The sequence below is a fragment of the Eretmochelys imbricata genome, chromosome 16, assembly GCF_965152235.1.
Source record: "Eretmochelys imbricata isolate rEreImb1 chromosome 16, rEreImb1.hap1, whole genome shotgun sequence".
Taxonomy (NCBI): domain Eukaryota; kingdom Metazoa; phylum Chordata; order Testudines; family Cheloniidae; genus Eretmochelys; species Eretmochelys imbricata.
The window spans coordinates 8,932,328-8,954,202 of record NC_135587.1 but is presented as its reverse complement, the minus strand read 5'-3'; the positions used below and the strand labels follow the sequence as shown (position 1 = coordinate 8,954,202).

The window sequence follows — 21,875 nt, the reverse complement described above, 5'->3', positions numbered from 1 at the left end:
CTACCTATAAAAACGAGGTGTGCGGGTGAGAACTACCAGTTCTAAAATCGGGAAGGACACGGTGATCAGAAACAATCAGTTCAGTTTAGGAACTGTAGAAAATACCTCTCTGTTTATTAAAAGAGTTTTAAATGCAAAACATGTTCTGATCATTTTTTTTGTATGTATCCAGCATAGTTAAGGTAGTTTTATTTAATTAATTAAACAACAACTGTAAAATGCTGAGAGAGGGTTGCATTTTTAATTGGATTCAAATTCCCATCCAACTAAAGCTTGACACAAATCACAAGTAAAAAATTAATCATCTGGTAACTAAGTGCATTATTCACCATTTTCTAACATGATAAAAAAGTGTAAAAAATAAAACGTGTGAATAAATGCAGCTTAAGCTATATAACTGCTTAAATCAAGTCAGCTAACTTGCCACGACTGACTTCACAACAGCCTTTTGTGGGGCCATTCATGTCCAGTGCCACTGGTCCAGTGCCAATCTTGGATGAACAATGTCATAACAGGGCCAACAGCTGTGTCCTCGCTGGGTGACAGTAACTCTGGGATAGACAGACAGGCACTCTGACAAACTCCCGAAGCCCTAATTTACACCGACCAGTTTGCAAATTGAAACACAGATCCTGGACTTGGCTTAACAGGCTGCTGACAGGAACAGCCAGAGTGACTGCCACAATGCAGAATTTGGCTTAGCCCAATCATGGGGCAGCGACACAGATGGTCAAACACGTGGTGGAGGAAAGCACAATTAGAAGACTAGAGGGTGGACTGCCAGACCTTGCTACCCTTGATGATGCGGCAGTTCAATAGCTGAATAATCTAGGTAGCAACTTGTGATGCACACAAAAGAAGATTGCTTAAATAAATGTGCACAGATATAGTGTATCCTCATGGTTTTCAGAAAGAAACACCAAATGTAGTGTAAAAGCTGCATTTAGTTTCAAATCAACTCGTTGTAATGGCTAACCAGTCAAATCAACCTCTGATAATGAAAAAGCAAAATAATTAAAATAAAATATGTAAAAATCAAGGTTTTTCGCTTGCTGATTTAAATCGTGATTAAAATCAGTGATTTCAATTACGGATTTAAATCAGTCCACCCTGGGTGTTTCTGAAGTGCCTAACTTTAAGCACATAGATATCCAACAGCAGGATTTGGCCCATTATTTACTGATGTCCTTACTCAAAGCTCTTGGGGAAGGTTAATGGGGGTTTGCCCGTATATGAACCGAAAAAAAGACTTCAGCCACTACCAAAAGCTGGTCATCCTCACAAAACAAAGCCCACTTCTGTTCTTGCCTTCCTTATATATTGTGAATCACTTGCTATTATTATCACATGACCTGAAAAAAAAACAGCCCCCTGCATGCAGAACCTCTCCTTTGGATGAAGCAGATGTACAAGGATTTCCATACTGAACCATTGGTCACAATTAAAAAGGTTGGTTTTCACATTTTCTAGGAAGACATTTTTGGCAATTAAATCCATCCTGAAAAAAATGAGCTTCTGCCTTGTACGACAGGATTAATGATTTTTGTTGCTGCAAACTAAAGCAGACCAAAGAGCACTCAAAAGATTAAAGAATTTTAATTTTGCTTCTGGGTTACTGCTGACTATTCATCTTGGCCTGACAGTGCAGGCCTTCAATGCATATTGGAAGGTCCATATTTAAGCAATTGGAGATGGATTGGGCATGGTAGCAGTCATGTGGAATGGGACTGCGTGCAAAGTTTAATTAATTTTTGTTATATGTCTGTTGTTGGTAGATAGGGGCAAAATATTTTACCCAAAACTTTTTTTGAGGAAAAAAAATGCAGATTTAGTGACACTGAAATGTTTCATGAATTCATGTTGATTTTGCCAAATTGTTTCAGCCAGATAAAACCTGAAAAACTTTTTTTTTTTGTTCTGATATGTTCTGGGTTTTTGTTCTGATATGTTCTGATTTTTTTTGTTCTGATATGTTCTGATATTTTCCAAATGTTCAAAAACAAGCTTTTCATTTCCTTCAAATTTATTAAAAACAACTGAAAAATATTAAAGATTGCTCAAAATGAAACATTTTCTTTCAGGTCTAACAACATTAATTTCAACTCAAAATGACAATTTTCCCCCCAATTTTCAATTAGCTGTACATTTTGAAAAGCTTCATTTTCAGATCCGCCTGAAATTATTTTATTTTTCCTTGATTTTTTTTGGAATTGCCAGTTAACTGAAAAATCCATTATTCGCCTAGCTTCATTCACTGGGTTGGATTTGATATGGGGGTAACTGGTGAGTTTGTTTATTTATACATGTATTTTTAAAAGGTTGTGAAGGGCGCCCCAAGTGTTGGATGGGTGCTTGTTAATGAAGAGTAGCAAACAGCTAAATTAATAAATATTGAGCGAAAAGTTTTGGATGTAATGAGATTCCTGACACACTGAAACAAAACGTCTGTGGCTTAGGCATAAGACAGATAGAGAATATGGGTGAAACTCACCCCTGTGCAAAAAGCCAGCACTATGCCTCTCTAAAGTTCCATTCAAGTCCTCAAAAGATGATTGAAATGGTGTAAGTGGTGCACAGGCCTTGTGCTGACTCTCTGTTCTGAGCCAAATCTCACACATCTCAACACTACAGCCAGCAGGGCTCCTGGGATCAGTTTGTGTTTCAGGCAAAAGAGCTGGATCCATCTTTATTTTTCTTTTTGCTGAACTGGCTTGCTCATCCCCAAGTGTTTCCCACATAGAAACATCTGAAGATCCTCCACTGGTAATTCTGCATGAGCTCTGATCTGTAGTTGCCACCACTGGGCAGAGCGAAGCATTATCCTGCTGATGTGCCACTCAAAGCAGCTGCCAGCCTCCGGCATTTTTGCACCAGGTCCTCCTCCCACCACTCAATTTTACTGTACGTGGTTGTAGCTCTGGGTTTCTATGGAAATGCAAGCAAGGGAAAGACTAACGAGGGTGAATTGTAAACCTGTGTCCGAAGGAAGAGAGCTACCCAGCCTTTGTTATCACTAAGAACAAAGGTCCATCTAGGTCAGACTAAAGGTCCATCTAGCCCAGTATCCCGTCTTCCAACAGCAGCCAATACCAGGTACACCAGAGGGAATGAACAGACGAGGCAATCACCAAGTGATTATCCCCTGTCCCCCACTCCCAGCGTCTGGCAAACAGAGGCTAGGGACACCATCCCTGCCCATCCTGGCTAATAGCCATTGATGGACCTATCCTACATGAACTTATCTAGTTCTCTTTTGAACCCTGTTATAGTCTTGGCCTTCACAACATCCTCTGGCAAAGAGTTCCACAGGTTGACTGTGCGTTGTGTGAAGAAGTACTTCCTTTTGTTTGTTTCAAACCTGCTGCCTATTAATTTCATTTGGTGACCCCTAGTTCTTGTATTATGAGGAGCAAATAACACTCCCTTATTTACTTTCTCCACCCCGGTCATGATTTTATAGACCTCAATCATATTCCCCCTTAGTTGTCTCTTTTCCAAGCTGAAAAGTCCCAATCTTATTAATCTCTGCTCATATGGAAGCTGTTCCATGCCCCTAATAATTTTTGTTGCCTTTTCCAATTCCAATATATCTTTTTTGAGATGGGGTGACCATGTCTGCATGCAGTATTCAAGATGTGGGCGTACCATGGATTTATATAGAGGCAATATGGTATTTTCTGTCTCATTATCTATCCCTTTCCTAATGGTTACTAATATTCTCATTGCTTTTTTGACTGTCGCTGCACATTGAGTGGATGTTTTCAGAGAACCATCCACGATGACGCCAAGATCTCTTTCTTGAGTGGTAACAGCTAATTTAGACCCCATCATTTTATATGTTTAGTTGGGATTATGTTTTCCAATGTGCATTCCTTTGCATTTATCAACACTGAATTTCATCAGCCATTTTGTTGCCCAGTCATCCAGTTTTGTGAGATCCCTTTGTAACTCTGCTTTGGACTTAACTAACTTGAGTAGTTTTGTATCATCTGCGAATTTTGCCACCTCACTGTTTACCCCTTTTTCCAGATTATTTATGAATATGTTGAATAGGACTGGGCCCGGTACAGACCACTGCAGGACACCACTATTTACCTCTCTCCATTCTGAAAACTAAGCATTTATTCCTATCCTTTGTTTCCTATCTTTTAACCAGTTACTTTTCCAGGAGAGGACCTTCCCTCTTTTCCCATGACAGCTTACTTTGCTTAAGAGCCTTTGGTGAGGGACCTTGTCAAAGGCTTTCTGAAAATCTAAGTACACTGTATCCACTGGTTCCCCCTTGTCCACATGTTTTTTGACCCCCCTCAAAGAATTCTAGTAGATTGGTGAGGCATGATTTCCCTTTACAAAAACCATGTTGACTCTTCCCCAACAAATCATGTTCATTGACGTGTCTGACAATTCTCTTCTTCACTATAGTTTCAACCAGTTTTCCCAGTACTGAAATTAGGCTTACCGGCCTCCACCTTGCAGTCTCCATTCACTGTCAGTGAACTAATCCAGCTGCACTCATAGCTGCAGTCACTCCTCACACAGTGGGTGGGCACTGTCTGTCCTGAACACACCATTGCCTAGGCTTACACAATCCAAAAACTTCCTCTATCGGTGGTAGCAGCTGAACCCATCACCGCTGCATGTGTGAGAGAGAGCTGATTCTCATTAGCAGGTCAAGTATCCTTAATCAAATAGGATGATATTTAGCACTCAACATTTTAGAGGCTGAGGAGGCTGGTAAATTTCTCATTGTGCTGCAGGGGTGAAAAGGAGAAAGCTATTATAGATGTGGCCCATTTCTGCAGCAGACGGGGTCCCCCATTACAGACAGCATGCTCTGGTATTCACCCCCCTCTCCCCACTCCCACACTATAAACATGAGCCTCAGTGCAAATGGCATAAGCTACACTGGTTCCTTAATGCAACTCCTGTGTTTGCAACTCCTGTTCCCTGCCACATCTCTCAGCGTTCAGAACTTTTAGCTAATCAGAGCTACTTCAGTGATGATAACTTAGGCCCTGATGACACCTTCCCCCAGACAACAAATGAAAGGAGGAGCTCTCCAATACGACTGATTACTCTTGCTTTCTTTGCATTTTGCGTCCATGCACTGCAGGGAGGTTGGGGCTGCTTTTTCTCAAGAGGAGGCTGCACAGAAGACTTGCCTCAGAACACTGAGCGATAGCACGTTTCTTAGCTCCTTCGAGCTTCTGACATTTTATCCTCACCACTCCGTATTTTCTGCAGGGGGCTGCACCATGAGGTCACTAGCCTTCAGTGGGATTTGCCAATGGGCATATCTATGCTGCAATCGCAGGTTTAATTGCAGCTCAGGTAGGCACTCCCGTGAGAGCTGTAATCTAGCTAGCATGGCTAAAAATATCAGTGAAGATGCAGGGGTGCAGGCAGTACCACCCTGCCTAGACCTCTGTGTCCCTTGCCCTCACATCTTCACTGTTATTGTTAGCCGTGCTAGCTAGATCTACCCTAGTGTGGGTATGTCTACCAGAGCTGCAATGACACCTCCGACTGCAGTGTAGACATACCAACGTATCTGAAGCCTCTGTCCATCCTCTGGGTCCCAACAGTGTGAATCATGCTGTGTCCCAGGCCCCACAAGAAAGCACTGCAGCTTCAGATTAACCAGCCTGATATCAACACACCTGCAGGTGGGCAGGCATCATTTTCTCATCCCTCGTAGTTATTCCTATGACTAAGGCCCTACCAAATTCACAGCCATGAACAACACATCACGGAACTTGAAATCTGGTCTTTTGTGTGCTTTTACCCTCTACTATACAGATTTAATGGGGGACACCAGCGTTCTCAAATTGCGGGTCCTGACCCAAAAGGGAGTTGCAGAGGGTGGCAAGGTTATTTTAGGGGGGTCATGGTATTGCCACCCTTACTTCCACGCTGCCTTCAGAGCTGGGCAGCCGGAGAGCAGCAGCTGTTGGCCGGGCACCCAGCTCGGAAGGCAGCGCCTCGCCAGCAGGAGCGCAAAAGTAAGCGTGGCAAAACCATCCTATGCCACCCTTCCTTCTGCGTTGCTGCCTTCCGAGCTGGGCGGCCGGCGAGCGGCGGCTGCTGACTGAGGCCCCAGCTCTGCAGGCAGCAGCGCAGAAGGAAGGGTGACAACACCACACCAGGCCACCTTTACTTCTGCGCTGCCCCTGGCGGTGGTTCGGCCTTCAGAGCTGGCTCCCGGCCAGCAGCCGCCATTCTCCAGCCGCCCAGCTCTGAAGGCAATGCCGCCGCCAGCAGCAGCCCAGAAGTAGGGGTTGCAGTAGTGCAACCCCTTCTACAGTAACCTTGTGACCCCTCCCACAACTCCTTTTTGGGTCAGGACCCCCACAATTACGACACTGTGAAATTTCAGATTCAGATAGCTGAAAACATGAAATTTACTATTTTTAAAATCTTATGACCATGAAATTGACCAAAATGGACCGTGAATTTGCTAAGGCCCTCCCTATGACTAAGCAACCACCCAAGAAGGAATCCAGCATCATGGCCCACAGCATCCCAGGGAAGGGATTTCCAAAACCTTGGTTGCACGGTCCATTTTACAGGCATGGTGCTCTCTGCAATCTGGATTCATGGTACCCCACTTTCAAATAGTGCAAATTCTACCCGCTGGACAGAACAGAGAATACAGTTTAAAAAGAAAAAGTCACCCTGGAAACTTGACGTGTGGCCAGGGTGAAAAAATAAAACCTTTACTTGTCCTTTTACCCCCTCCTTTGTGGCTTCATTAAAAGTCACATTTTTGCCAAGTGATTTTTTCCCCTTTGGCTGCCCATGCTTTTGCTGGCTAAACAGTTTTTATTCCTCAGCACATTCACTGAGAGCAATGAGAGCTGATACACACACACGCATATGGAAAAGTGAGAGCCCTCCATAAATCCCCTCAGCCAGTGACACTGCAGACAGCTAGCTTCAGGTGCACATAAATATCAAGTGCAAATGAGCCCTCATTTATTCAGGCCGATGCTGGTGCCTAATATTTATGGATTTGGGCTGGCAGTTAAAATCACATCTAACTGACAATAGAGGGCAGGATGGTAGGTGCGTTCTGAGAAAATAATGATTTCAAAGCTACCTCCTTGGAATCCCGTGGGGTTTGCCGGCTTATTTCACAGCTAAGACAGAGTAGGTGAGATGATCACACATGTGCAGGCAGAAGTAGATCGCCTCAGGGTGAAAACCACCCCTGTGCAAAATGCCAATAAAAGCCATTTAAACCCTAAATGGAGAACTTAAGTACTGCCTAGACTTATATTGGCCTCTGCACAGAGATTAATCTCTCAAACAAAAACTACCTATCTTAGCTACTTATCTAACCCCACCACTGTAGTATCTGAGCACCTCACAATCTTTAATGTGTGATCCCAACACGCCTCTGAGGCAGGGTAGCGTTATTATACAAAGCCTTCTATAAACAGAGAGACTAAGTGGTTTGCCCACGGTCACCCTGGATGTTTGTGCGGGAGAAGGACTTGAACGCGGGTCTCCTAGAGTACAAGAAAGTGCTCTAACCACTGAACCATCCTTCCCATTAAGTAACCAAAGGTGAATCCTATCTATGAGAGTGAGGGCTGCATTACTACATCTTATTTACTTTTCTCCTCCATATCAAGCTTCAATCCACTTCTACCTTCCTTTGAGGGCAGTTTTTCTTTTCTCAGCTAAAAATCTGATGACTCTCAGAGCCTAGGCTGGTCATGCTGAAATCCTCCCTGACAGCCATCCCAGCAACACCCCCCGGACTCTAGGACTCACAGTTTGGTTTAGTGATGGGCAAACCTCAAACAATTTGTCTTTTAGGTTTAGGTGAAAGAAGTATCCAAAAGTATGGAGATGCTTATCTGAGCTATCGAAACATAACTGGGTCGAAAGTCTCATGAGCACAGAGTATCTCCCCAAATTCCGGGGACTTCTGCCTTCTTTGGGCTGGATATAGAGTGAGAACAAGTTTTCTCATTGTATTTTGATACTTCCACTTCTAACAGGAACCAGGAAACTCAGAGATACAGGGGGAAATGAAAAATAGGGCCAAGTTAATCAAAAGCCATTCTCAAGCCTGCTAAAGGTTGGGTTCAAATTAGGATCAAGTTTTGGGTCAATTCTGATTTTTTTTTGAACCACAAAGCACATATTAACAGGTTTCAGAGTAACAGCCGTGTTAGTCTGTATTCGTAAAAACCAAAGGAGTACTTGTGGCACCTTAGAGACTAACCAATTTATTTGAGCATAAGCTTTCGTTAGCTACAGCTCACTTCATCGGATGCGTCCGATGAAGTGAGCTGTAGCTCACGAAAGCTTATGCTCAAATAAATTGGTTAGTCTCTAAGGTGCCAAAAGCATATATTAGCATAGCAATTTAGCCCTAGTAGTTCACAGATATGAAATATCCATTGGCCACTGGTATTAGACAGGAGAAACAGGTGTTGCACTCACAAGAAATATTACAATCTCTCCTTATTGAGAGAGAGAGAGAGAGAAATTTGAAATTTTGTGTGTTCTGCAGGACATTCCACATCTTGCAGCGCAAACTCCCTTGAATAGCTTTGAGCTCCTGTTTAAAAAAAAAAAAAATAAAGATCCTACATGAAATCCTGGCCCTACTGAAGTCAACAGCAAAACTCACAGAGACTTCAGTGGGGCCAGGATTTGTGAAAGTACTAGGCTCCAGGACTTGCACACCTCAGTGTTGCTGTTTATTTCCTGTTCAGTGTAGCACAGGGATTCAACCCGAAGCTCGCAGGCAGGTGGCAGGGGAGTTGCAACCACCTGGCCTTTGCGAAATGAGGGTGAGCTCTGGCTAGATCCTGAAAAGAGGGGAGGGCGCATCCGCACCTAGCATGGAGGAAGGAGTCCTGGTATGGAAGAGAGCAAGGACCACTGACGTAGCACAAGAGAAGGAGACAAACAGAAAAGATTCTCCTACTCCCTGTGGAAAACATACACCATAGAATCATAGATTTGTAGGACTGGAAGGGATCTCGAGAGGTCATCTAGTCCAGTCCCCTGCACTAATTTCATATGGAGGCCACTGAACGTATGGTAAAAATCCCCATATACTGTCTGTGTGCCATACCATACTACATTTGTGACATGGAGTAGAAGACAATGACCTCTTGAGGTCCCTTCCACCCTACATTTCTATGATTCTATACTATACACATTTTAAAGATGTAAAGAATTGTACCCAAGGATATTGTAACTAATTCTAGAACTGGGGATGGAGAAAGAACTAATAAGAACAATCCTTCATGAGCAGGATGACCTGAGTACTTTGTCTAGTCAAGTCTGAAATAACTCCAGTAGTAGAGCTCCCGTGTTTCTCATGGGACACTATTCTGCTGTCTACTGAGCCTCACGGCTAAGAAGCTTTTTTTCCTGACATTCAACCTCACTTTTCCTTTTCCCAGTCTCATCTCATTGTTCTTATTTTCATCCCCTTCATCCTCCCTTGGTTTCCTTCTGGGCTCTCAGAATAATGCACTTATAGCAAAACAATATCCTCTTCTGTCTTGGGGTCTAATTTATTCTACCTAGTTCCACTCCCCGAAGTGAGGTCCTTTTCACCCACCCCCCTAGGTTCAGGGTTTCACAGCCCTCCTTCTGGAGCTGAGAGAGTCCTGGCCCCAGCTCACAAACTCACCCTTCAAGGTTTCACAGCCCTTCTTCTGGGAAACGTGGGCTAGCCGACTTCCTCCTCCTTGACAGGGCTTGGAGTCTAATAACTGCAAACCCTTACCTGGGCCAGCTGAAAGAGAGGGGGGAACTTTGCCCTGCCACTCTACAAGGCTCTTGGTCCCAGGCCCTTAAAGGAACAGTGGTTTTGGTTTTTCCCTCACCTTCCCTCTGCCAGACAAACTATAACCCAGGACTGCTTCCCTTCCTTCCATGGATACTTGGAACAGAATAACTGGCATCTCAAACTACCACCCCTCTGGCATTAAAGAGTCAGTATCCCATTACAAGTCCCCTTTTACAGATGGGGAAACCAAGGCAGAGGTGAAAGAGTTTGCCCCAAGACACAGTTATTCAGTAGCAGAGCTGGGAGCAGAACCCAGGACACCTGCTGCGTACTCACTGCTCCATGCTACGCTGCCTTTCATAGAATATCAGGGTTGGAAGGGACCTCAGGAGGTCATCTAGTCCAACCCCCTGCTCAAAGCAGGGCCAATCCCCAATTAAATCATCCCAGTCAGGGCTTTGTCAAGCCTGACCTTAAAAACTTCTAAGGAAGGAGATTCTACCACCTCCCTAGGTAACGCATTCCAGTGTTTCACCAGTATTTCAATAAGAGTCTTCAATAGAAATTAAACCTCAGTCCACAGGATCAAATTTAAGTTCCACGCAACTCGCTTTCCATAGAAGAGACCTTGAAAAGCAAGGCCTTGTATGCCCTGCATACTGTCTCCTGTGCCCCTCATACTTGGAAAGAGCTCCCTCCAAACATCGGCACAACTAACTCATTCGCCTTAAAACTTTCCTTGGTTGTGGTACCAACAAAAAGCTTGACAATGGTGAGGCTACTGATGCAGCAAGATCACTGTCCATCATGCTGACCAATATTGTGTTAATGTTTCCTCATGGTCCCCGCATCTGCCTCCCTGTATCCACCCACTGTCTTGTCTTATTCTTACACTGTAAGCTTTTTGGGCAGGGACCATCTTTTTAGTTGGCGTTTGTATAGCACCTAGCTCAGTGGGGTCCTTTGTCCATGACTCGGACTTCTGGGCACTGTGGTGGGTGATCATTTTATTCTAAAGATCCTATGGAACATTTAGCAAGAGTAGAGGTTTGCTTTGATGTCCTTGTTCAAAATTCCCCATCCCTCACTGTTTGCTGGTTGGTTTCCAATCCCCACCGCACAGGAAGCTGTACTTCAGTGGTGCTGTATGGTGTGTACTGTATATAATTTGTAAAGCATTTTAGGATGAAAGGAACATGTAAATTATTATAAACACTTCTAGGTAGTTATCTTAATCCTTTTAGCAATCATTTAGCCAAGCTACACACATTAAGTTCTTTTAATCTTCAGTCCCTCCAGCCGCTTAATTCTTGTTCTCCAAGTTCCCGCCAATTTAATGGTGTGTATCTAGTATCAAGGTGCCCAGAACGGTATTCCACTGGGAGATACAGTCACATCTGTGTTGTACAGAGAAAAGCCATAGCTTCCGGAGTCCAGGGAACAATGTTATTTTGTATTTCAGCAGGCTACTCTCAAAGTAAGGTACTAGTATGGATAAGTAAAGGTTTCAGAATCTGGCCATATGTTACGCAGGAATCTCTGTGGTCCCATCTGTACTCTATCATCTTCCCACAATTGTTCTCAACCTTCTACATAGAATCATAGAATATCAGGGTTGGAAGGGACCTCAGGAGGTCATCTAGTCCAACCCTCTGCTCAAAGCAGGACCAATCCCCAATTAAATCATCCCAGCCAGGGCTTTGTCAAGCCTGACCTTAAAAACCTCTAAGGAAGGAGATTCTACCACCTCCCTAGGTAGCGCATTCCAGTGTTTCACCACCCTCCTAGTGAAAAAGTTTGTCCTAATATCCAACCTAAACCTCCCCCACTGCAACTTGAGACCATTACTCCTTGTCCTGTCATCTTCTACCACTGAGAATAGTCTAGAACCATCCTCTTTGGAACCACCTCTCAAGTAGTTGAAAGCAGCTATCAAATCCCCGCTCATTCTTCTCTTCTGCAGACTAAACAATCCCAGTTCTCTCAGCCTCTCCTCATAAGTCATGTGTTCCAGACCCCTAATCATTTTTGTTGCCCTTCGCTGGACTCTCTCCAATTTTTCCACATCCTTCTTGTAGTGTGAGGCCCAAAACTGGACACAGTACTCCAGATGAGGCGTCACCAATGTCGAATAGAGGGGAACGATCACGTCCCTCCATCTGCTGGCTATGCCCCTATTTATACATCCCAAAATGCCATTGGCCTTCTTGGCAACAAGGGCACACTGTTGACTCATATCCAGCTTCTCGTCCACTGTCACTCCTCGGTCCTTTTCCGCAGAACTGCTGCCTAGCCATTCGGTCCCTAGTCTGTGACCCCGTGCTACAGCGGAGAAAAAGTTTCAGGTCCATCTTCTCAATGAGCCATAAAGAGTAACAGACTAACACAGCTACCCCGCTGATACTAAGGCGGTGGGCTGTGACAAGGGAAACTGGTTCCTGAGTCCACATTGAGAACACATGTTCTGCCACAGTGGAGAAAACGGCTACGGCACATTAGTCTTCCAACCCATTTAAAACATGGCAGTGTAGATGGACTCGGTCAATGCTTTAATCATGTTTTCAGATTATGAAGAGGCCTTGAGGTTCTCTCAGAAGGATTGAATTTTGGTTCTGCCCTTTGCAGGAGAAAAGATGATTCCCTGTCATTGGCACACAAGACAAAGGGACTGTTTCTAAATCATCTGTTGCTCTCTAAACTCACACCAGCTTTCTGGCTGGGTGCAGGCCACAGCTGGTGAGCCTGCAGCATGCAGAAGGGCTTGTTTGGAGCGATTACTCTGCTGTTATTGTGCTACTGTTTCAGAAATGAGCTTCCTCTAGCTTATTCTTAAAGCATTTTACCTGATTGATGCTTTAATCTCTTTGCCTCAAGCATAAATCACTTTCCACATAAAGCCTTGCTAGAAAGCTTTCATTGACTCCAATTAAAGGGAAACTCCCATAAAAGCATAAACAGATGAGTGAGGCGAAGAGGGAAAGACATTTTTGCAGTCCATGAAAACCTGAGATCCACCTCTTGCCTTTCTAACTCCTCCATTTATTATCATGAAGAGGGAGATGCCAAGGGGTTTAAGGATTTCCAAGCCAGTCTTATCTATCACAAAGCCCTGCCTTCTGCTTGATGTGTTACTCTCGAATAACCTGTGGGCAGGTCATGTCCATATCAGATGTGAAGTCAGCACAATCCTTTAGAAACACTTAAACAGCCCACAGAACAATTGTTGCCATTAAAGAGACCCTTTGTGAAAGAGCTGAGCCCAAATGTCAAACCAGACCCAAAGCACCCTCCTTGGCTGGGGAAGTTTGGGCCTGGATTTGATCTCTGCAGGTTGTCTATCTCCAGAACAGGAAAAATCAGAACATCAGATCCAAAAACCCCCAAGATTTGGAGGGCTTCAGGTCCAAACCCCAATGCTGCAGCTCAGGCCCATCTTTCTAATGGGCTGAATCACCGTGCGAAAGCCCAAACAGGCCAGAACTCTGGGGTTTAGTTGCCAGCCTAGTCCTGAGCTATAAGGCTTGGGCTCCAACAACAGGACCAATCAGTATGGGTTATTTCTATCAGCCCAAAGTTGCTTTTGGGGGAAAACCACTCCTATTCCCTGGTGACGTTAATGAGGAACTGGCTAAGCTGCTAGGATGTGAGCGATGCTCTTCTGAGTTTATGAGTGACCCTAACGATGACTTACATAGGGAAAAAGCAGTACCTCTTTCCACTGCCCTCATGATAGAGCGCAGCAGCAGCGCTGGCAGGAGCAGAGAAATATGAACAGTGACAGAGTGCTATTGATCCAAAGCAATCAAACAATCCATCCGCTCGTTTTTCAGGAGGAAACTAATGGCCCTCCAAGTTCATTGCAACCTCAACTTCCCCATAATGGCCTTGGGCCTCAGACTGCCTGGCAGTATAACCCACTTTCAGTCCCTGGGACGGACCCCACTCCATGGTAACCCATTTTAACAGCAGAAAGTGAGAGGGAAAGTAAACGGCCTGCCCAGCCCAAGTAAAACCAAACTCTAGCAGGAGCTGGAGAGTGTTCACTCAAAGGCAGGGGAATAGGGACAGCACTTCTGGGAACAGGGAGATGACCTTTTCACTGGCTCCTGGGCAGTTGACGGCTTGAGAAGTCTCAGCCCTGACTGCTTACAAAAGCATACTCATACTTGTATCTCCCTGGAGAATCATCTCAGGATCTCACAGCACTTTGCAAATATTAACTAAGCATCACAACAAAAAGTGGACCCACGACTTGGCGAAGGTGAAAGACCTGCATCCGGGGTCTGGCAGGTTCACCTGGGAAAAGCAGAACAGACCAGAGGGTTGGTCTCCTATCAGGACAGGCTCCACCCTTTTAAAATTCTAATCCACCCTCACCTGTCCCAGCCCAGAAACCTTCTCCTCCCTGGCAGAATGCCCCAAGAGCAAAGCAAACTCCTTAACAAATAACCAGGCCCTCAATGGGTTCCAGGAGACAGGGGAAAGAGGGGGAGATCAGGTTCTGCAAGGTAGAAGCCACGTTTTACTCTGCTTCTTAAAGTGTTGCATAGATTATGGAGCTATCATAGAACATAGAATATCAGGGTTTAAAGGGACCTCAGAAGGTCATCTAGTCCAACCCCCTGCTCAAAGCAAAGCCAATCCCCAATTTTTGCCCCAGATCTCAAATGGCCCCCTCAAGGATTGAACTCACAACCCTGGGTTTAGCAGGCCAATGCTCAAACCACTGAGCTATCCCTCCCCCCACCGAGCTATGTACTACACATGCTCATTATTAACAAACCAGAGAAAATATCCAGGCCTCTCCTATTTTGCATTTTAGGCACACGGGCAGGGAAGACTGGGTCACAATATTGGGCTGGCAGTCCAGAGACATGGGTAGGGTCCCTGAGTTTGGGCTCTGCCCTAGAGGTAGCTGTAGTCTAATGGACTGAGCACGGGGCGATGAGTCAGCATGATCTAGATTCTGCTACTGACTCTTGGTCAACTCATTTTCTTGCTCTATGCTTCATTTTCCCTCCTCTGTCTAGTGAGGATCATGACTCTTGCACCCTCCCTTTGTAATGTGCTTGTAGAGCGATGGATAGAAAACGCAGTGTCTTTCTGGCTCACTTCCACCCTCCACAGCAAAGTCTACAGAATAGCTGGTACGCAGCTGGGTTGGTTGGAGCCGCAGGCTTTGGTGGGCTGGGTGCTCTCTGCTGTGCGCGGTCTGATAGTTGCATCACTGCACATTAGCTCTGATGAGCTTAACAGTCGCTGTTGTGGGTTTCTAAAATGATATGAGTAGGCACTGGGGAAAACGAGAGAAAAACTAAGCAACTACAAAAACAACGAAGGAGTCCAGTGGAACCTAAAGAAGTGGGGGTTTTACCCACGAAAGCTGATGCCCAAATAAATCAGTTAGTCTTTAAAGTGCCACCGGACTCCTCGTTGTTTTTGTGGATACGGACTAACACAGCTACCCCACTGATACTAAGCAATTAAAAAACAACAAACCAGATGGCTCTTCCCTTCTCTTCTCCCCCCTTTCACTCTGCTGTTACCCTGTGAAGAGCACAGCTCACTAGTGAGTGATAGGAGTGTACCATCAGAGGGATATAGGGCATGCAGCTGGCAGAGGGACGGGTAATATGGAAACAGATAGACCTGGCTATCATCTAACTCTGCTTTAGTTGAGTCTAGATGGCTAGGTGACTCTTTGGCCAGGATTCTCAACGATACTTATCACATGCACAGTGTTAAGCGTGTAAGCATTCCTGTTGAAGTCAAAGGGGGGATACAATGGTGATAGGCAGATGCTTAAAGTTACACACATGCTCATTGGCTTAAAGTTACACACATGCGTAAGAACCTTCCTCAATTGGGGCTTCTGAAACCATGGTAACAGGCAGATCACAAATGGGATAGAATGGTTGGAAAGAAAAACAATCCCCCATTTTTGAACTGTCCATGGTTGCATTGGTGCTCCCACAGGAATGCCAGCCTCACAGCTGAAGAAACATTGTCCTCAGCCATCCACAGAGCCTCTCACTTGTAGGTGATCGGAAATCCACCTGACATCTAAGGCTTTACCAGGGATAAGCAGCTGGAGCTTACTGCTTCACAGACAAGATCTTCAGCGTCCGAATCTTGATTGCACAGCCAATCCTTGCTGCCTCAGATCAATGTATCGGTTTCCAATTAGGTTAATGGATGTTTAAAAACGGTACTGCAATAACTTCAAAGCAACCCCAAATCAATTCCAATAGCCAGCTCTGCTCCCTGCATGCTAGACAAAAGGCCGGCTGGAAGAAGATGATCTAATATGCCATTTATTGATTAATCACTCAAAACCAGGAATCTAATGGGCTTTTCACATGATTGTTGATTGTGGAGAGAAGACAAAGGGTCAGTGAATGGGTCTGGGGGGACTGGTGGTGAGATGAAATAGGCAGGGAGTGGAGGTGGAGATCACGGCTGGTAAGTGAGGCCTTCCCTCCACCTCGCGGTTGCAGACTTCCGCAACCAATCTAAATGGGCCGGCGATTGTTGAGAAATGAAGAATTGTGCAATGAAGAGAGAAGGGAATAAAATAAATGAGATGTATCAGTTCAAATAAAGCAGAATTGCACCTTACAGTTTACCGTGCTTGCTGCTAACCATGTTGTCCTGCTGTCATAGAAATATCCGAAGGGAAGGGGTCCCATAGCCCATAATTAAATGGTTTTTAAAACACTGAGCACAACTAAAGTCTTCTCATAGGTCACTGGCTGTGCCCATTACAACAATGCTCAGTGAATGCAATCATCTGACTCTTTCCCTTATGTCTAAATTCCATTCCACAATAAGCAATAAAGCACATTAAGACCTGTAAAGCAGGCGGTTATAGCACTTCTGGAGTGGTTATAAGTCACATAGTTTTTGGTCTCATGCTTTATAGCACTACTCAAGGCATCCTATAGACGTCTTCCCTGCCCTGAAGCACACTGCTGCATCGGCTATTACCACACAAACCCCTCATTTAAATACAAAACATCTTTGTGTCACTAGCACTAATGAGCGTGTTCTACAACCAGCATTCTCTACTCCCTTGTGCCCAGTGCAGTCATTTACATGGCACAAAGAGGGTGAAAAACAGCTGGAAAATACTCTCAGATCTACACTGTAGCCTTTTGTACCCACTTTGCACATGTGTCAATGACTAAACAAAGTGCAAGGCAATGAAGATTGAGACCCAAAAGACCACATTCATCCTGGGTGCAGCTCCGCCCAAGTCAGTGGAGATACGGCAGGTAAGAATGTGGCTAATTAGCTTTTGTAAAACTCTCCCAGAATAACCCAAACCAGCACTCCATTTTGGACCATCATCTACCTATGTTCCTTTAAGCATGTTACAATACACAGCACTACGTGTGCACCTAGGCTGTAGGGAAAGCCCCTAGATACAAGAGACGAATGTGAAGGAGTCACTGATTGTGCCACTTCTATTAGGCCTTTGATGAAATATATTCCATAACAAATAGTGAGGATGAACTCAATGCTTAGAGTTCCTACAAGGGGACAAACCCATTTGGTGTGAAACTGCACCAGTACATTGCAATGTAACCTGATGACATTTTGGCTGCATCAAAAGTCACTACATAGGTATGCAAATACAAGGAATGCTACCTCAAAATGCCATCTCTCTGGACTGTGATAATGATTTGTGGGACCCGTAAAGGATTATAAGGCATCAAGGAATGTCCTACAAAGCACAGTGCTCGTGGAAGCCTGGGCTGGGGGCTATTGATGGAAAAACACCAACCAGCTGATGTGTTTTGCAGCTCAAGCCAGAGTTCTATCTTATCCCAGTAAGAATGAACCACTGGCATGTTCTTCCTTGTTTTGTTCTCCATACTGGGAATCTGTGCGAAGCCTGCCCCCGCAGTGGAATAGAAAAAGGCAATTCACACATCGCCTGGAGAACTTTATGAATATTGTCTGTGATACTCACATTGTAGAGGATGTCAGTCCAGCCCTCCATGGTGATGCACTGGAAGACAGTTAGCACAGCAAACAGAATATTGTCAAAGTTGGTAATTCCATAGTTGGGGCCTGGCCAGTATTTCCTGCATGTGGTTCCATTCTCACATTGCCTGGCAGGGGGATCCTCTCCACAAGGAAAATCTCCCACCTCCTCACCTACAGAGAGACAAGAAGGGTCGGGGGAGGAAAACACAATTACTGATCAAAGATACTGGTATCACTGAGCTCTCACCAAACTGCCTCCAGGAGAAGCAGGGTCTGATTCTCATTTACACTAAGGTTCCTTTATGCTACTCTGGGATCTTAAAGTGGGTGTAGCTATACTGTATGCCCACGTAAGGCCCTTCACACTGCCAGGGGTGTGTTAGGGACTTTAGTGACAATGTAAATGAAAATCAGGCCCCTTGTGTCCAAAACCTACAGCTCACAACAGGGTTAGTGCAATGTTTGGGGCCACCACTGAGCAATACCATAGCATTAATAGTCAGACTTTCATTCAGAAAACTGCAGCCACCCCCATCCATGCCCTGGAACCAGTGCCAGCAGTAAACCAGGTCATAGACCAAGGAGATGCCCTGGATTTAAAGCAGAGTGAATACTTTGATTCAGTGACATACTGTAATGTGTAGAAAAGTGCTAAGTATTAACATTACTACTATTGTATTCAGCCTGTTGTGTCATAGTGATGATGGACAGAAACAAAAATATCATGAGGCAAGTTCTCCGATCCGCTAAGACCACTTAGCGCAGCTACTGTCCCAGCATAAGGGGAGGAAGGGAGAATGTTGAGGGTGTTCCAAGGGCGAGGTCATGAAGGGAGGGGCAGAGCAAAGCTAAACCCAATCCTATCTAGTGCACGTTTACACTTCTTGAGCTGGGAATCGCTTCCCAAGCTCGGAGATGTACCCACGCTAGCTCTGATCTAGCTAGATTGCTAAAACCAGAAGTGTAGCCATGGCAGTGGGAGGGCCTAGCAGCCCCGAGTCTGATCCTGCCCAGGAGAGGAGCTACGCACTCAAACGGCTAGCTCATCCCACTGCTCATGCTGCCATGGGTACGCTTTTTTTTTTAGCCCGCTAGCTTGATCAGAGCTAGTGTGGGCATGCCTACTCAGCTGGAAATAGATCTCCCGCTTGAAGTGAAACAATACCCATCGGTACAAGGAGTGCCCAAGGCCAGCAGTGAAAGTTAGAGCTGCACCTAAACAACTAACTTTTCTCTGGGACCAGACAGTAGGACAGAGTGGCGAACTGAGCCCTTTAACTTCAGCACAACTGAGAGCATGCTAGCCTCTGGGACAGAAGGCAGTGGGTTCATGTCTCTTAGCAAGTTTGGTGCTCCTCCCCAATGCAAAGAAGGCAATGCTGAACTGCTGTAGGGGCCATCTAGCAGGGAAATATTCAGCAGAGGATCTGCGGCAAGGGCATACCAATTCCCTCCTGGCCCATGTTGGAGAGTGTAGAGGAGGAGGATGGCATGCCCTTGCCAATGCTACTTCTCTCATTGAAACAGGTTTTCATGTCCATGGCTGCCAACCGCCGAACACGGAATGGACTGTAAGCCTTTGGGGGACGAGGACTGACACTGTGTTACATGTTTGTACAGAGCCCAGCGCAGTGGCAGCCCAGCCTCCAGGCACCACCACAATACAAATAATAATGAACAACTACTAATAATGGCTGCTCTGCTGGTCCTAAACAATCACTGCACTAGTCATCTGTATTTAATTCATTTGTAAAGCGACCCTGAGTACAAAACATAGTCTCTGTTCTATGGTGGTCATCCTCCAGCCCCACTGAAGGTGAAGGTATAGACTTCTACCGCTCAGAAAGACCTCAGAGGACGTGTGCAAAGGGTGACCTAGCTCATCCGAGACAAGACCAGAAATATCCACTGAGTGTCATGAATAAGCAAAGAACGATTGATCCCCCATCCCACTGGCTCTGAGCAAAGTCAGAAATAGCAATTTGTTGTCATGACTAAGCAAAGATCCATCACCTGCCAGGTGGACACTCAAACCCACTCCTCTCCAACCAAAAATTAAAGTCACTTTATATCCATATTCCTCTTGATTCCCATGCTCACCGTTATCCAGAGCAGTTATTACTCTGCCGCCATGCAGTTGATGGAGAAGCTTTGGGAGCCCAGGGCTGGATTCTCACAGTGAATCATAGAATATCAGGGTTGAAAGGGACCTCAGGAGGTCATCTAGTCCAACCCCCTGCTCAAAGCAGGACCAATTCCCAACTAAATCATCCCAGCCAGGGCTTTGTCAAGCCTGACCTTAAAAATATCTAAGGAAGGAGATTCCACCACCTCCCTAGGTAATGCATTCCAGTGCTTCACCATCCTCCTAGTGAAAAAGGTTTTCCTACTATCCAAGCTAAACCTCCCCCACTGCAACTTGAGACCATTACTCCTTGTTCTGTCATCTGCTACCACTGAGAACAGTCTAGATCCATCCTCTTTGGAACCCCCTTTCAGGTAGTTGAAAGCAGCTATCAAATCCCCCCTCATTCTTCTCTTCTGCAGACTAAACAATCCCAGTCCCTTCAGCCTCTCCTCATAAATCAGGTGTTCCAGTCCCCTAATAATTTTTGTTGCCCCCCACTGGACTCTTTCCAATTTTTCCACATCCTTCTTGTAGTGTAGGGCCCAAAACCGGACACAGTACTCCAGATGAGGCCTAAACTCATCAGCCCACATATTTCATTTACACTAAGGTCCCTTTATACCACATCAGCAGAGTAAAAGGTCCTTACAGAAAGACACTGCGAGGGCAGGGACAATGGGAATCAGGCTTTACTAAATCAAATTCACTGAAGAGGGAAAAAATCAGTAATAACAATCATAAAATAATCATAATAATAAATAATTACACAGAAAGAAGCCTGCAGAGGAAAGTCTGGCAGCCGGGCTCTGTGGCATTTCACAATACGGTGTGTGCAAGCAACCTTTTCCCATCTCACCAGCCCCTTAATACAAGATTCTGCCCTCAGGCTCTCGTGTGGGTCGCTTTGGCTCTTGTAATGAATGTTGAAGGGTTTACTGAGGCAAGGCAGCAAGAAGAAAAAAAGAAAACAAAGTCTTTGAGGACAATTCTCCAGGGGCCCCTTGGAAAACTGCGGCCTGCTTTCTGATGTTTGGCCTTTTGTTACAAGGTAATCCTTTCTAAAGGCAATGAACATCTATTACTACGTGTATTGATTACCTTATGAGCAGGAGACATGACAAGCAAATAGGGTCTTCTAAAGTCCATGCGAAAAAGGGAGTCCTGGGGAGGGAATCTGTATTAGCTATTCCACTTTTTTTTCCTTTTTTTTTTTTTTTTAAAGTTTGCACAGTGATGCGGCCAAATTATCATCATTTGAATCCCAATAATGATTTACCGGCTGCAACTGAGATTAGGGCCCCATTGTGCTAGGTGCTGTCCATGCACAGCCTAGAGTTGGGCTCTGCAAATCACTGAATATGCTGGTTTCAGAAATGCTGAACTGAACAGTTTTGACATTTCTGAAGAAATTCCCCCTTCTTCCCCTGACAAACAATTTGGCAAAATCAGTCCAAATTCTCAAATTTGTTTCAGTCAACCTGAATCTGCATTTCTGGGTGAAAAAAGGGATCACAAGAAATATTTTCACCCTGTTCAAGTCTAGAGTTCCTGTAACTGAATACTAGTTAACTTGAGTTTTTAAATGCTAACATGTTTTTAAAGCCATGCCATAAATGTTTGTCCCAGGATACAACAAAACCACAAAGTTTGCATCACACACCAATTGTTTGGGTCACATCTAGATTAGTCTTTTAGCAACTCAAGTTAACAAGCAATCAATTAACTCAACTTAATTAAAAAAACCCTCTAGTCTATACAGACTCAAAGGGAGAAACCCCAAAGAGTTTACGATCTGTTCTCAGTTATAAATCCAGGATAACACCATTGATTTCAATGGGATTATTCTGGATTTTTACCCTAATGTAACAAATGCAGAATTGGTCCATAATCTCTAGTGCAGGGGTTCTCAAACTGGGTGTCGGAACCACTCAGGGGGTCGTGAGGTTATTATGAGGGGGGTTGCGAGCGGTCAGCTTTCACCCCAAACTCTGC

At 44.9% G+C, this 21,875-nt stretch overlaps 1 protein-coding gene across 1 annotated transcript in view; it reads right to left on the bottom strand.

Annotated features, from left to right (window-relative positions):
- The window catches only part of CACNA1B (calcium voltage-gated channel subunit alpha1 B), a 475,550-nt gene that overhangs the window by 261,445 nt on the left and 192,230 nt on the right, over positions 1 to 21,875 (bottom strand). The window contains exon 6 of the mRNA XM_077835554.1: positions 17,739 to 17,926. Within this exon, the coding sequence (XP_077691680.1) occupies positions 17,739 to 17,926 (188 nt within the window). The remainder of the gene's footprint in view (positions 1 to 17,738; positions 17,927 to 21,875) is intronic.